Source organism: Lonchura striata, chromosome 5 (assembly GCF_046129695.1).
Source record: "Lonchura striata isolate bLonStr1 chromosome 5, bLonStr1.mat, whole genome shotgun sequence".
In the NCBI taxonomy this organism is placed as follows: Eukaryota; Metazoa; Chordata; class Aves; order Passeriformes; family Estrildidae; genus Lonchura; species Lonchura striata.
Window position 1 is genome coordinate 66,548,955 of NC_134607.1, and position 17,004 is coordinate 66,565,958.

The 17,004-nt window shown below is 44.5% G+C and overlaps 1 protein-coding gene across 3 annotated transcripts in view; it reads left to right on the forward strand.

Moving 5' to 3' along the window:
• The window catches only part of BEND7 (BEN domain containing 7), a 46,991-nt gene extending 35,602 nt beyond the window's left edge, over nt 1-11,389 (forward strand). For 2 of the 3 annotated variants that reach the window (XM_021530998.2, XM_021531000.2), the window contains one exon: nt 4,657-5,113. In XM_021530998.2, coding sequence (XP_021386673.2) covers nt 4,657-4,835 — 179 coding nt within the window. In that variant the 3' untranslated portion in view covers nt 4,836-5,113. Of the gene's footprint in view, nt 1-4,656; nt 5,114-9,463 lie in introns of those variants that run through there. The other variant, XM_021530999.2, reaches the window with a different exon arrangement.
• The last annotated feature ends 5,615 nt before the right edge of the window (nt 11,390-17,004 follow it).

Below are 17,004 nucleotides of genomic sequence, written 5' to 3' on the forward strand. Positions count from 1 at the left end.
AAACCCCTTATTTCAAAAGCTAATAAAAAAAAAAAAAACACTTAAAAATTCTGCTTTCTAGAAAATAGTTCCCCCGTGTAGATTTTGAAAGGTTGTTATCCTAAGCCAAATAAAAATTCATTTACAATTTGAATCAATTACAATATTTTTCATAGCTGGGAATATTCTATGTTTTAAATTTATTTATTTTGCTTCAGCTTTTTCTTAGTTCTTTTAGATTATTGCCTGAGATCTGAGACTTGGATAGGGTTTTTTTATTTGTTAGATCTGAGAATAAAGCTGCCACTGCCATTAAATTTTTATTGGCCCTGTTCAGTCTTTTCAAAATTTCACAAGTTAGCTGTCACAAAGGGGAGAAGAGACTGTGAGGTTAATGTTACAAACAGATGTTATAATTAAAATTAAAGAGTATGATAATATTCTTCAGCCTTGACTACTGGTCCCATGTCATGCCAGCAGCAGAGCATAGTGAAGACAGCTTCATGATGCCAGGTCTGTTTTCTCCCAGAAGAGAAGCTGAACTGTTTTGGTGGACAGGATGGGGTGCAAAGCTGCCCTGGAAGGAAAGAAGTCAAAGGAAGTGTGTGTGCATGGGTTTCCTCTCTTAAAGCAGCATGAATTACAATGCAAATTGCCTCATAATTTACAGTGCTGGGCTTGCCCCAGCGTGGTCCCTTCACCCTGCAAAAGAGAACACGAGCAGGTGTCTGGTGGCCTTGCCAGTGGCAGCACAGAGGGAGACAGTCAGCCATTATCACAGAGATTTAAAATGGGTAAAACCAGAGGGAGCTGACTGGCTGCTCCTGTCACCTCTGTGCAGGCACCGCATTCGAGCCTTTTGATAACTAAACTCTCCATCCATAAAAAAGCAGCAGGTCAGGGTTCACACATCTCCCACAGTAAGTTCTTCCTCCCTTTTTATGTTTTGAAGAGCCCGTGAGCCTTTATTCCACAGCGGCTGTCCATGGGAAAGCTGATGCTGTGGGGGTAATATTTAATAGCAATAATATGTAAATTACCACATTGTAGGATTCCTGGGGCTGTCCTGTGCAGGGCCAGGGGTTGGATGATCCTTGTGGGTCCCTTCCAACTCAGGATATGCTGTGATTCTGTTCTAACACTGCCACAGTACATGGGCTAGGAGCTGTTCATGCCAAGTGATTACCCGGAACCTTTGGATTGCCTGACTCCTTAAAGGAAAATATAGCAATTTTGGAAAACATGCTGAAAATGTTCAGGCAAGATTCATTTAAATAAATTGTGTGCTATGATGCTTAATCCTTGAATTGGTGTTTATAATTAATATTATTTGTTGCAGTGTATTATAGTGGGGAAGAAGGATTTTTTTTTTTTCCTGGAAATATGGTTTGTTGTTTTTTTTTTTTTTTTTCCCCTGGGAACATGTTTTTTCTCCCATGTCCTTGTTCAAAGTGCTGCTTCCATTGTTTGCATGAGGTTTTTTCCTTACTTCCATTTCTCTTCAGCCTTCTGATTCCCTGGTTTCTGATTTTGACACAATATCGACATGCTGGAAGAGACTGGGTTGATTTTTGCTTAGCAATACACACAGGGCCAGGAAGGATGTAGGATGAAGTCCAGCATGTGGTACAGTGTGTTTATGACAAGTATTTTAGATAAAAACCAGCAATATTAAAATAGTAACTGTAACTGCTATATTCAACTTCCCAGCCCTGAGCACGTGTGTATTTCTTTCCAAGAAAGCAGCAAGTGTACACTTAACAGACAGACATGTACCTCAGAAGCTACACAATTTGGGGGGAACCTAAGGAAATGACCAGCATTATTTTGCAAGAGCTGCTGCACCCTTTCTAAGGAAAGGGCAGAGAAGAGGCTCTGAGTTCCCACAGTAGGCTCTCTTCCTGCTTGCCTTGTCTTGAAAGCTGGCTCAAGACAGTGAGGTTTGGCTGGCAGTCTGTGGGTGTGGTCGTCGAAGGCAAACCTTCCTTTCTTCTTGGAATGACATGTAAGAGACTGGTGGTTTATATCCATGTTAGGAGGTCGAGATGTTTGCCATGCCCCTGTGTTGTACTTTACCTGGAGCTGCAGTTACGCATCCAGTTTCATAAAACAAATCCTGGCAGCTGCTGAGAAGAGTGAGTAGCTCTCTGAGCATCTGCTGCACTCCCACTCCCTTTCTGGCCCTGGCATTCCTGTGGCCTTGTTGTCAGTTTTTAACTGGATCTGATCTTGGTGACTGTATAAACATTTATGCTGGCATGAGGAATGAGGCTGGAACAATTGGTAGAGAGCTGAACCACATTTATCAGTCTTTTGCCAGATTAAAACAGCCAGGTAACTTTTGGTTCTGCACAGTTGGAGACTCAAGTCCTTACCTTCTGAAAGTTTCTTGTTTCCATTTGTTTCTTTCTGTATTGTTGGCTTCCTCTGGTGTAAGAAGAGCAGTTAGGCAGAAAGGTAACCACATCTCTGGAGCTACTTCACAAATTGCTGCAGAGATTTCTAGAGAAGCTGTCACTACAGTGGGCAGCCCACTGGCACCACCCCTGATACTCATAGAGGGAAGGCTCTCCAGTCTATTGCCAGCACTCAGATCTGGCTTCCCCCATTTTCATAACTTGGCTCCCTTCTACCCAAGGGGCCAGATGCAGCTTTCTCCCTTGTATGCTAAGTTGCTGTGCCACAGAATCACCTGGTACAGGTAGTTCTTCACAGCATTGCTAGAAGCTGGCCTCAGACTGACATGATTTTTAAAGCCGTGTATGTCCCATTGGCTGAGTATTGGCTTCTCGTTGCACTATGCTTACTCCTCCCTTGCACATCCAATCCTTCCATCACTGAGAGTCTGGTCCAGATTGAAACTAGCCTAGGTGATCCCTTCCCACTTAGTGAACCACCTGTCCCTTCCAAAATTCAAGGTTTTCACAGTGAGCTGTACCAGGCACTGAATTTGTTCCTGCTCAGGGTGCCATCTTCTCAGAGAAAACAGAAAAAGGTATCAATTCCAGGCACTGAGTCTCTTGCAAGTCTGTGACATTAATTTATCAGGGGTCTGTATTTAAACCTTTTGTGGGAGGAAAGCTGCCTGATACTAGGGTTTTAGTTTGTTGATGTTTTCTTTAGTTCAGTTAATTTTGCAGAACTGAGAGCATATAGCTAAAAACTAACCTGACATCCAGGCATGTGGGAGAGACAGCAGTCTCTTGGACCAGGGATGGAGAGACAAAGGTTGATGGATTATATTAGAAAACTAATGTAGATTAGCAGCTGGATTAGACATTATCATCATGAAGGCAACAACTGAACATCCTCATATGCAGAGCCATGATAAAGATGATCAGGGCAGTTAGCTTAGTCTCAAGTGGGAGGTGAACTGAGTTGCTTAGTTTATCTGCAGCCTTGGTTTTAATCCCTGTGAATATTGTGCAGTGAATGGATGTGAGCAGATATATATCCACCACACAGACCTTGTACAATGTAGTTCATAGGACAAGGGGTGATCATTTTAAATGACAACATGATTGATTTAGATTAGATACAAGGAAGAATTTTTTACAATGAGGGTGATGAAACACTGGCACAGGCTGCTCAAAGAGATGCTGGATCTGGATGGATGCCCCATCCCTGGAATTATTCAAGGTCAGGTCTCTGAGCAATGTGATCCAGTTGAAGCTCTCTCCCTGCTCATTTCAGGAGGGTTGGACTGGGTGACCTTTAAGGTGCCTTCCAACCCAAAATACTCTGTGATTCAGTGATAATGGGCTCGTCCCATATGGCCACACCTTACTTGCAGAAGTGCCCTCAAAGATCTCATTGTGCTTCAAAGGCCTTAAATATCATGCTGCACTGCCAAAAGACAAAGGTAATAGGATTTTGAATAGGGCTTGTTTAGGTTAGGCAAGGATTTCCTGTTACACACCTTTGATTTACTCAGGGTTCACATGCACGTTCCGGGTACTACAGCCTAACAAGTCCCTGCACATCTGCTGAGTGAGGCGAGCTATGTCTGTGCATTCCCTTGGCCTCTGGCAAACACAAAATGAACAAATTAGGCTTTTAGCCTCCCTTTACCATGGGCCAAATTAAGTCAAATGCCTCTTGCATAAGTGTGGATTGAAAGCACATGTGTATATACACGTTATTGCCAGTGTGGTCACGTGCTTTTTTAATTACACCGGGCACCCACCTGCATCTCTGAAGACATTTTGCCATAGTAAATCTGTCCCCTGCAAAGTGAGCTTGCCTGTGGTAATGGGAAGTTTGGGTGCAGAAATGGGAGTGTTCCTTTCCCTGCAGGTATCTGATGACTGTCAGTGGGTGGAGTTCCAGCCTGAAAGGCTCTTCCTCTAGGGACTGCTGGGGACTTCTCTTGTGACTTTATCAAGTGATCACAACTCCTCTTGTCATACAGATATCCTGGGATCTTAAAAATAACAAGTGTTACTCCATCCCATTGCTGGCACAATTGCTTCTTAATACCCAACTCCCTCATCCAAGTTTGCATTTTTATTATATAACCTTTTCCTCCAAGCAGTGAGTTTTTAACAGAGCACTTGCAAATTTGCGGCTGAGGAAAGTAGATAGAAAATGCAAAATCACTTCACAGTCTGTAGCTTTTTAATCGCATTCCCATATTCAGTAAAAGTAATGAGATTTCTTGTTTATATTTGTAATCAGCAGAGGCAACTGACTATGATGAGAAGCCGGACATTTCTCTACTACAAACAGGTAAACCACATGAAAATTTTTATCAGTCTTCTATGCAGTTTTGTTTATTTATGTCACAGAAGCACTTATCAATAATCCTGACTTGCCATGTACAGCTGGATAATTGCATACAGGACTCTGCTATCTAAAGTTTTGAATGGTCTGGGTTAAAAAACAAATGGCTCAGAACTTTACAATTTTCCCCTCAATTTCATATTCATAAAACCTCAAGGTCCATGGGAGCAGCTAAGCTAATAAGGTCTGTAAGTTACACTTTTTATGCCAGATAGGGACTTGTGCTCATTCCTGGTATTTCTGGGAGTATTTTTTATCTCTTAACAGAGTTATTGGTAGGGACAAACACAATCACTTGTAGTGTCACATCTGTTGAATTGTTGGAGGTATTAGCCATAATATCTTGGACTCACAGAAGGATTGCAGATATATTTACATGCTAGTTAAGTGTTAGTTTACTTATTCTTGAAGTGCAGCCACCCTGCCTTAAAAGCCTGACAATTGCTATGCAGCAGCTTGACTGTGCAGCTGTGTAGACTGGGAAATAACATTTTTCCACACTGTTGAATTTGGCGTTGAAATCACCAGTGTCACCAGACTGGGACTGAAATTTGAAGCACCCTCACATTAGGAGTTGGTGCATCAGTGCCAGGACGGTAGGAGCTGAGCTGCCATCCTCTGAAAATCTAGAGGGACCAGAGTCTGGGGATATGGTAATTTCCCTAAATTTCAGAGTCTGTAATGTCACTGAGATGCTGCTTCTTATCCCCAAAGGAGAGAGGATCTTGGGCAGACAAATAACATCATTGATTATAGTGAGGTTTTGTGTTATTTCATTTAACAACAAAGGGTGGTTGGAGATCAGCAATGCCATTGCTGGAAGAGCAGGGCTGGTTTTCTGAGCACATCACACGGTACCTGACAGCTGTGGGGAAGACAGGAGAGTATTGGTGACCATCACAGCATCTGTCTCCTGTGCCAGGACTCCCTGATCTCTCTTGCGTAAGGGCTGGAGAAGGGGCTTTCACACCCCGCTGCTGTGTGCTGGAGCAGCAGCTGCCAGCCGTGGAGCGCTGTCGGAGCACGTGCAGTTACTAAGGAATAGGAGCAGGGAGCAGTTGGGAGGACAAGCAGCCATAGTCTGGTTCTGGCATGGACCCAGGGGGGGCTGGGAGCACGCGCTGCCTGGGAGCCGCCGTCCTGCTTTCCTGGCCAGCCACTGAATAATATGTCAGGGTAGGGCTGTGATGAAAGATGCAGGAAGCTCTGCATTGAAAGGTCCCTTCCAAGCAACATCCTGTTGGTTTCTTTTATCGGGGAGGGAAGCAATTCTGCTGTGAGAGGACCCTAATAAAGGTTCTTAATGTGATGTGGTGTTATCTTCTCATTGCTCCGGTAATCACATTAAGGAGCAGAATTAACAGTTTGCTGTATGTTTCTTGGAGCAGTCTCTGTAGTCACTGCTCGGGTTGTACATCAGGGATGGAGATGAATATACTGAGATGGTTGTGGTAGAGAATGCAACTCCCTTTCTACTCCATTTCAGACATCCCTGTAGTCTGTTTGCTTGTACACCTTTGAGCATCTATGCATGCAGCTTTTGAGCTGAAATGTTTGTGTGTGATGTGTACTGCTCCACACTACCTGTGCAAGGATGCCTAAATAAACCACACTGCAGTTCGCATTGGGGGGGAGGTGATGCTCATAGGCTGTGAGCCAAGAATTTGACTCACACCCATTATTATATGTGTGCCAGTGCCTCTTTATAGGACAGATCTGTGTAATCTCAAACTGTTCTTGGAAGCAGATTATTTAAAGTGATACACAGACAGTATAATGACAGTAATTATGAGACAGAGCCAAAATACAGCTGCTTTGTATCAAGGAATGTAGCAAAAGAGGTGAAATATTATTTTTATAGGGGTCTTTCTCTGTTTTACTACAGCTGGTTTTACAAAAGGGTGCTTGACAGGTTCTTTAAAGAGAGTCTGCGTGCAATTTATTCAGCTGTCTTCTCTGTTTAGCTTGAAAAATCTTTGGGGAAAAGTCTCTCTGACTGTGTTTGTACAGTGCCTCATGCAATGGGCCTTGGTTGCAGATGACAGCTAATATCAGATAAATCATGGCCTCAGGTATTATGAAAAATTTCTTCCCTAAAAGTGTTATCAGGCACTGGAACAGGCTGTCCAGGGAAGTAGTGGAGTCACAGTCCTGGGAGGTATTTAGAAGATGTACAGATGTGGCATTTGGCGATATGGTTGTTGTGGACTTAGTAGTTCAGGATCTTAAGTATGTTTTCCAACCTAAATGATCCTGTAACTCTGTGATCAGTGGTTAACTTGGTGCTTTGGTGTAATAAAACCAGAGTGAAATGGGTTGGTTGAGGGATCTTGCAGGAGACTGGATGGGGAGAAAAGATGGGATATGGGAGCTGTCCATGAACAGTTGCTCTCTTGATTTCAATAACTGAACAAACTGTGAAGCAGAAGCACCCAGGGACAATTATTAGAATCAGTGATAAGCGTTGGTGCCAAAAAACAAGGGAAAATTCAGATGCCTTAAATCTGCATTTCCAGCTCTGTCAGTCCTGCCTGTGACACCAGTGACATTTATGAATGAGATCTGGGTATGTGTGAACTAGTGATGCTGAAATGTCTCCGTCTGTATGATTTTGGATTATAGCCTCTGGCTGACACTTCATTTGGGGCGCCTCAGTCAGGTGTGGTTGCTCTCAACTATCTCCATCACTGATGGGAAGAGAGCTGCCCCCAGAGGGAAGGCCAGGTCAGCTGCAGTTGTGTTTGGAGGTGTCTCTCTTTTGGTGCCAGCAGGACCAGGCTCCAAGTGCAGTTAATTGGTGCCAGTGCCCACAGCCAGGTCTGAACCAGCTCCCTCTGTACCCACAAACTGGCAGAGTCCTGGGTTTTGAGGAGAGAAGGGGATGCTTTATTTTCAGAAACCTCTTTTGAAGCTCAAAAGCCTGGTAAAAAATAATGAAGGTGGTACATCCTCATAAAGCTAAGGAAGACATTTTTCCCAATTACATTTTAGCACTCCTGAACAGAAATGATGCTCCTGTGTTAAAATCACCCTCTATACTAAGAGGGCCTTGGCTTTAAAGGCTGTGGATTGAAGGGTGTTTAAAGTAAATTGGAAGAACTGTGGCAGTTAAACTTGTTGGGAACTTTGGTTCATTGACAGATAAATCTCAAGAAAATACTCAAAGAATTGTCCCTAACAAATGTTATCAAAGCTGAGGTCTCAGAGAATTCCAGCTTTTGCACCTAACCAAAGCTGCAGGCTGTGTCCAGACCTGAGCTGAGACAGATCAGACAGCTCTGGGGGTAATTATCGTGGGCTCAGTGGAAAGGCTGATTAGTTTCTTGGTGATACAGGATACCTGGAGGGTGTGAGATAGATCTCTTATCAGGATGAGGATGTGGCACCTTTTAGAGTCTTTCTGTGTAAGTTGGTATTGTGAAAAGGCTCATCTTTTTCAGTGTACAATTTACGAAAAGCATTGGGATTTTGTGGCTTCAAAGAAAAACAAAAGGAAGGCATAACCCATAAATTCTGCATGTGAGAACAAGTGTAACCCAGCTGCAACACCCTTCAGCCTTTTCTTGAATCTTCATTTTGTAAATTGGATTGGAAAGATGTAGGCAGGTTTAGGACCGTGAGGTAGCACTCCTTACCCCTGCTTTGGACTGCAGCCATGCTGAGAATTTGTGTAGTTTCTCCACACTGGGGTTACTTTCAAGATGAGAAAGAATTTTGATATCCCTAACGGAAGCTGAAACACTAACATCCCAATCCTCAGGTCTAGGGGTGATACAGCTTTGTGAAAAGATGAGAGCAATCTCTTGGTAAAGAAACGGATGATAAGAAAACAGCAACAATCCAATTCTATATAGGTTGTCTCCTTTTCTCTTGAAATACAATATCAAGAAAATGAAACTTGGGGGAAAAAAAAAAAAAGGAAAAAAAAAAAAAAGAAAAACCTTTTCCAAAACCTTAAATATAAATCCTTTATTGTAATATAAATCTTTATCCTTTCAATGCATGATTGTATGAGTCTTCCCTTTTCATTGGGATGTATTTGCCTCTCAGGCTGATTGATGTCTGTCTTCTCTTTGCCCTGTGTTCTTAGCGCTCTCGTAGTAATTCTTCTGTCCATCTTTTCATTGTTCTGTTTAGAAAAAGCACATTCTTAAAGCGCTTTTAAAAAGATGGGATATAATCATACAGTGCACCTTTTATAGGTGTGTGTGTATATATATATATATTTTTTTTTTCTCCTATATGCATTTAGACTGCTGTGGAGTGGTGGGGGTTTTTACCAAATAAGATCCCAAAGTATGTACTCAAGGTTTAAAATTCATGGGGTGCTTTTTTCACTTCTTCAGAACCTAAACTTCAAAGGGGTGAGCGTAGCAGTGCAGTTTGTGCTGAAGACTAATGGAGCGCTTTACATCTGAAGTGGGCTGCACTGTATGTTGTGTGAAAAACTTGGCTGGCAAATTTTGTATTCAAAAAAATCTATTTAATTTGCTTTTCTTTAGCCAGTTGAGCTCTACTCTAACTGGAATTCAGCAGCACTGCCTGTGTGCACACCAGCAGTTCAGCCCCATCACTAATTAAAATTAAAACTCAAATACATTATTTCCACAATTCTAAAATACTAATTTTTTTCTTTCAAATTACTGATACCTTAAATTCTTTTATTTTTTAACTGATTCCTTCAAACTCTTTCTCCCTTCAGGTAACCTTTTCGACACAACAGACCATCTGATAGATGCAAACCCAGATTTTTCAGTTTGAATTTCACATCCTGCATCAGTGTTCTTAGCAGATAAAACATCCTCTCCTTTGAGTAATGTTCCTGCAAGCTCAGCACGAGAACTTCAGTGTACTACAAGACATGGGCATCCATACAGTTTTTCTTACAAGTCTATGTTTTTTCCATGCATTTTCCATGTAACCTCAAGTAATGAAACCACCAGATTGCTTCATTGTTCTTCATCTTAATTTAGATGATTTCCCTCCACATCCCATGCAGTACTGAATTAGTGGGGTATCCACTCTGAGGTCATTCTCTTGCCTATCTTTTTTTCCTCCATGATTGTATTTTTCCATGTGTTTGTATGCTTGTCAGCAGTGTCTCATCCTAAACCACAAAGAAGTTGTGACTCTTTCTGTCCCCAGGGACCAGGGTGGCCTCTCTCTCCACCGTGAACCCTGGGGGCTTAATGAGCTCTGACTTGGTGAAGCTCTTTGCTTCTGCAGACCCACTTTTCCTTTCCTGGCTGCTGCGGTACCAATGACCAGTCACACACAAAAAAGTCCTTACTGGGTTTAGGAGGAAATAAAACAGGATTTCTCCCAGCAGTGCCCAGGTTCCTAGTTATAGCAAGGAGAAGCTATACCTCAAACAATTTCCCATACGTGGTCCTAGCGGGATGGCTCTTGTGCATCTTCGTAGTGCAGATTGCTGGAGGTGATAATTTTCCCCTCACTGTTGCCCCCAGCTTGCTCAATCACCTCAATTTCAAAATGTATTAATTTTCTGTTTTCTAAGAAGAGGGTCTGCTCACTGTGATTTTTCAGCCACTGCCTGTGGCAACAATACTCACCTATTTAAAAGTACAAGTCACCTCTCAACTGGCACTGTATTGATATCTCAGCAGTTAAGACAAGTGAATCGATCAAGAAATTGCACTACCCTCTTAGACACTGAAAGGGTCAGGTCAGGGCTAAGGTAAAACCGTGTGCGGCCCTCCCTGTGAACCTTCATTTCTGCACCTTTCATCAGCACTAAATTCACTTTAAAAATGTCACAAAGGAATCTGGAAGGTCTTATCTGCAACACCTATTGATCACCAGGCAGTTTGAGCACGTTTCCTGCAATTCGAGGGAGAGCTTGCTAGAGCCTTTGCCATTGTGTTTCCATTCCCTGTGTGTATCTTATCTTAGGTACTTTTTTTATTTTGTGGAAACTATTTGGCCTTTGAGTGTCTCAACAGAAGTGCTATTACAGAGTGGGATGGTTTTCAAAACGTTCAACCTCTTTTTTTAACAATCCTAATGCCTGTTTCTCAGGTGTCACAGAATACCCACAAATAACACTGAAGCCAACGTGAACACTTTGTTCTCTTGGCACCTGAGAAACCAGGCTCCCAGCTGTTCCCCACCCACCTTCCATGAACTTTTAGGAATGATCATGTTCTCTCTGAAACTGTGGAATAGATTGAATGTGCACTGCAAACCTTAAATTTTGAGTCTTTCCTTCCTTCATGGCTTGGAGTTGCCTGCATTGGGCAGGGGGCACCGGTCCGTTGTGTTGTAACCCTTCAGCAATGAAATCAGCGTTTTGTAAATTTGGAAGATTGCAATTGTGTTTACTTACTGTGACTACTGTTCAGACTTTCTTCAGAAATCTTTTTATAGGGTTTATTAGAGAGAAGAAAAAAAAAATCATTCCATATTTAGGTAAAAATGTCTCAATCTTCTGTATATATGTTTTATTAATATGTAAATATTTAGATATTTTTAAATTACTATGTTCTTAATAAAGCGACAAGGGACTAGTTGTGAAATGGTGTATAACATTGTGTCGTGTTACCGATCTCTGGGAAATCCTCTTTGTCAGTTCAGAAAAGAAAACCTACAATAAATAACTTTAATTGCGTGTGTGTTCTGTGTTCTATGCTGGAATCCCATATTTTAGAGGAATTACTTTGCCACCAGTGGACTACACATAGGAAAACCCTGAAAGTTACCACCAGGATACTGTTTTTCCAGCTGGCTCAGCCAGAAACCACACTGGTCTTGCCAATCAACAACATCTATATCCAATCGTGTAATAAACCTCGAGTATTATGAACTGATATGCTTGAAGTCTAATTTTAATTGAATTAGGTGCCTTTATAATCTGCACTTAAAAGGTTAAGCTCTGCTTCTATGGAAACAACACACAGGAAGGACAAACCAATACTCCTAGGTTGGAGTAGCTGCAAAGATATATGCTTGGTAATTCATTATCACACCCTCATCAAATGTTTAGCCTTAGAAAATACTTCCTGCAAAAACATGTTCCTGGTAATCTTCCATCAATTCCAAGGAGCCAGTGAAGTGTAGTGAAGCAGCAGCTCACCACACCTTTTTGGCCTTACACAAGGAGCACCATGGAGATACTGCTGGTAGAAGGTCCCAGTGAGAGCTCCCTTCACATGTCAGTGGCTGCCCAGATCGGCTGAAGCCTGGTGCACATCCTGCATCCGTGTGGCGTGGCAGGAGCCAGTGTTGCTGGTCCTCTCCTCTGGGGGGTGCTGAAAGAGCATCTCGCTCACAGATCACAGAATGGTTTCGCTTAGAAGGGACCTTGAGAGCTCCAACCCCTGCCATGGGCAGGAGCATCTTGCGCAAGATGATGTTGGCCAAAGCCCTGTCCAAACTGGTCTTGAACACTTCCAGGGATGGAGCATCCACAGCTTCTCTGGGCAACCTGTTACAGAGCCTCATTGTAAACCAATCTCATTGGAAAATTGTTTTTCTTAATAGCTAATGTAAATCTAACCCTCTTATAGTTTAAAACTGCTGCCCCTTGTCCTGTTCCTACAGGCTCTAGTAGGCAGTCTCCAAGCCCTCTCTATCTTTCTTACAAGCCCCCTTTAAGTATTGAAATGCCACTCTAAGGTTTCTTTTTCTCTGGGCTGAGCCCCCAGCTTTCTGTTGCCCTTCTCTGTACATGCTCCAGCACCTCAATATCTTTGTAGTGGGGAACTCAAAAGTGTCCCCAGAATTCAAGGTGTGGCCTTACCAGTGCCAAGTTCAGGGGGGACAATCACTGTCTTGGTCCTGCTACAGACTAGGATGTTACAGCCTGGCTTTGTTTGGCTTGTGTTTGAAAAAACAGAGACCAGGTTAATACACTGCTCCTTGCAACATTTAAGTGGAGCACCTTAAATTGAGTTTAAGGTACAATTATGAGCAAGAAATGTTCCTGTGTGCTGCAATCTGCATGACACTAATCTGATCTGTGCTGCAGAGCCAGCAGCATGTGCTGCTTCCAGGCTGCAGGTTCACCTGTTGGAACAGCTTTGGGATGGAGCAAGTGACTCTGCCAGCACCCACACCTGAGCTCCAGCCACGCTCCTGCTTCCTTGCTGGCCCAGTGCATCCCTCTGCCCTGTGTACAGGACACTGGAGATTAATACTTCGGGTGAAAAAAATCCTTCTGAAGCTGAAGAGGAAAAAGGATATCCTCCTGGTAACATGAAAGGAAACTGAAGCCTGGGCTTTATAAAAAATGCATTAATTGCGAGACAAGAAGAAAGTCATCTCAAGTGCCTGTGACATGTTGGTTTAGAAACGGCTGGCTGAGTCTTTCGGGGGAAACACACCCTGTCATATCAGAGTGGTTTGGGGATGGGTGGTCCTGATGCAGCCACCCCTCTAGAGAAACCTTCTCCCCAAAAACCCGGTGCTGAGGCCTCGCTGGGAAGTGCATTTCTCCTTCACTGGGGAAGGGAGGGGGCACGGTCCTAGAAAAAAACCCATGGGGCCACGTCCTCCTAGAGAAACAGATGCTGTCAGCATTTTGCAAGACTCTTCAAAAATAACCCCCTTGTGCATGTTCTCCCCAAAACCTAAAGCAGCAAAATGCCTTGTAGGAGGTGCTGAGATATCTCTTGTCCCTCCACTGGCTCTCCCACTGCTTAAAGATCCCCACAGCTGGGCTGGGGTAAGCATCTTCACTCCTTCCTGCCACACAGTCATCACAGAGAGGCAGGAGAAGAGTTTGTACAAGTAGGTCAGGTATTTCTCATCTGTCGACTGCTAATAAAAGCCACCGATGTGAAACCTATAACATTATGTGTATAAATAATTTAGTTCCAGTGTGTAAACATCAATTCTGGGTTTTAAAAAAACCTAAATACTTCCATCAGCTTTTTCTACCCTCTCTATGCATATGTTGTTACTCCCAGCTGATAACAAGGGTAGTAACTTCATGTTAAAGTGTTCACACCACCACTGTTGCCCCTGAAGCTACCTACAAGCATGGGGTGAAGAGCTTCATTCACCTCTGCCCAGCAAGAGCCATCACAGGTGAGAGTACCATGGTGGCCCATGGCTCCTGCCACAGGGCCAGCTTGCAGTGGCAACCATCGCCACGGGCAGAGATGTCCCCTGGCTGTGTCCATCGCCAGCACTCCCAGGAGAAATGTCATTTTCAGGTGATGCCTGGACAGGTCAGGGTGGATGGCAAAGGCCAACCCACATAGTTCTGCCATCAACTGACCCTCAGATGGCCTGGAGGATCTTTCCTGCCCCAGGATGGTTCAGCAAATCATATGGACTGCATGTGCACTCCAGCAAAGGAAATCAGTCCGTGAGACTTTTAAAAACCTCACTGGCAGCAATGCTTCCACAACACAGGAGCCATGCTCTACTTTTGCCCCATGCCCAGCACTGCCCTGCAGACATCAGGTGAAAGGCGTGTCAGCTAGAGAAGGATGAGGGGAGCATTTGTGTGTCAGGACAGTGTGAGCCCGTGCCAGCTCCCCAACGAGTCACCAGGAAGTTAGCAGGGATGGATCTGGACTGGAACTAGCATGTGGCTACTGCCATTACCACAGCTTAGAGAAAGCAAAGATTAATGTAATCATTTAATCCTGAGAGATTTCAGGATTCACTGACTGTATCTCATGTCTCCATTCATCATGGCACAGGGGATGTGTGTAAACTGCTCTGCTCTTAGCTGGATCTCCTGATTTCCCTTTTCCTGAGCTCCTGCATAGGCCCTCAGTGCCGAGCTCTCCCCACTGCCACATCCCTGCCTCCTGACACAGCTCTGGTAGGCCCTGCCTCACTTTTTAGCTGCTGAGAATGGTGACATCATCCACCCTTTGTTTTCTGGACTTTTTCCTGGTGATGGTTCCATCCTCAAAATTGACAGACCTCCACCTCCCAGGTCTGATGCTCAACACCAGTGGGATATCCACTTCCTGCATCTCCATCCACCCTTCATGTACTACCCTGATGCTGTAAGGAGAGCCAAGACTGGGCTGGACACTGCAGGGAATGGGGTTTGCCTCAGGGTTAGAAGTTACCTTTGCCTGCAAAAAATTTGCCCAACCACGACAGTCTGGCTGGACAACAGAACAGCATCAGAGGCAGCCAATGACTCACCGTGGATTTGTCCTTTCTGTCTCTCTGGTCCAGGGTACCACGTGTGACCTGACACCACATACTTCCATCCTGCTTGGGGGTCTTGCTGCCTTCACTCCTTCCCCCAGGGGTAAAACACAGACAGAGGCTCCTGAGCAGCCCATGGGCACCCTGCATACCCAGGTGCTGCTGCCAGCCCCCAAGGAATGGCAGTGGTTGTGCTGCATCCCACAGAGATGGAGCACTGCTCCAAGACCTCCACTTCCTAGATCATCTGCTCATCAGGGCATCATGTTCCCAGCTTCATCACCTGGACAGCACAGAGTGCCAAACCCCAGTGCATGAACACAGATTTTAGATTTAACATTCATTACAAATGGGCTCCCACATGGCTCCTTTGCTGCCTTTCACTGAGCATGATGCATTATCTCTCACCTCTCGTTTAAAGTCCCTTTGGGAAGGCCTTAGAGCAGTGGAGATTCCTGCCTCATGCAGGCCCCCAGCACCCATCTCAGTGGGATGGTGTCCCTGGGGATTACCCTGACCCAGATACCAAACCTTGTACTCAGCCTTGTTGAACCTCATGAGGTTCACACAGACCCACTCCTCGAGCCTGTGCAAGTCCCTCTGGAAGGCATCCCTTCCCTCCAGCACATCCGCAGCACTCAGCCTGGTGTCATCTGCAAAGCATGCTCTAGAAACCACTGTCTGTGTTGCTGATGACAATGTTAAATAGTTTTGGTACAAGCCCTTAAGGAACACCACTCCTTACCAGTTTCCATGTGGCCATTAAATGTTTGACTGAATTCTTTGGACATGACCATCCAGCCAGTTCCTTATCCACCAAACAGCCCCTCCACCAAATTCATACCTCTCCATCTCAAGGCCAAAGTGATGGGGAATGACCATATGAAAAGCCTTACAGAATCCTGAACCCCACTGCTGTGGTTGTAGGTCATACAGAATCTAAAACCGTTTGAAGAGTAATGAGGTGGCAGCCTGTCTCACCCAGATTTTACCCCATCACGGAGTCAGAGACACTCCCATCCACTGAGACACCTCTGTTGGATCTAGGGGTGCTGTGGGGCCAAGACCTCTTCTCCTGACCTGGCAAATCAGGTGCTGCAATGCACACAGGATGCTGGCACAGCAACGCCCCCGGGAGGCTCTGACCCAGCAAAACCCCACCTTGGACGCAGAGCCAGGGCTCAGAGGCTCCGTGTCGGGGCGTGCAAACCCTCTCTGCTTCATGCTGCAAGTTTTGGTCCTTGAAACCGCGAGGCAGAACACTGCTGGGCTGACCTTGAGCAGCTCTCCATGTTCTCCACCCTCCTCCGAGGGGGGGAGGTGAACCCACCCACCCACACACGAACCACTTTGCTTTGGTCGGCCACAGACCCCTCTGCGAGTACCAAGGTTAATGCAAGCAGTGCTGCCCTCCCAGAGAGGGTTCGCTGCCAAACCCCAGATCTCTTCCTCCAGAAATAAATTGCTCTTCAACTATTGCCATCTTGTGGCGTCTGTGACCCGTTACTTGTTCCTTTTATCTTCTAATGGTGTTGGTGAGAATCAGCAGTGTACACAGGCAATTTTAAAATGAAATGTAAATGAATCAGAAATGCCTACGGAGGAGCCATTAGCATAAATCCAATCAAAGGGCTTTGTTTAACTTGTTAAAAATGACTAAATATTTAGTGAGTGTGGGTGGGTGAGGTGATTCTTGCTCACACTTGGGAAGTTTTAGAAGCAAAACTAATGCTGATATCCTAAATGGCTGAACTTATAAGCAATTTTCTACCTTGAACTGTGCCTCCTTGGTCTATAACTCGCTGGAATATCGTCCCCTGTTCAAGATCACCCCTAAAATATTATCACAGAATATGCTGAGTTGGAAAGGACCCACAAGGATTATCAAGTCCAACTCTTGTCCCTGCACAGGACACCCCAAGAGTCACACCCTGTGCCTGAGAGCATTGTTCAAACACTTCTTGAACTCTGTCAGGCTCAGTGCTGTGACCACTGCCCTGGGGAGCCTGTATTTGCTTCTAGGAGCGGTTGACTCACTCAACAAGATATCTGGACTCTCGTGAGCACTGCAGGCATCTCCTGAGAGTGGGGATTCCTTTGGAGCAA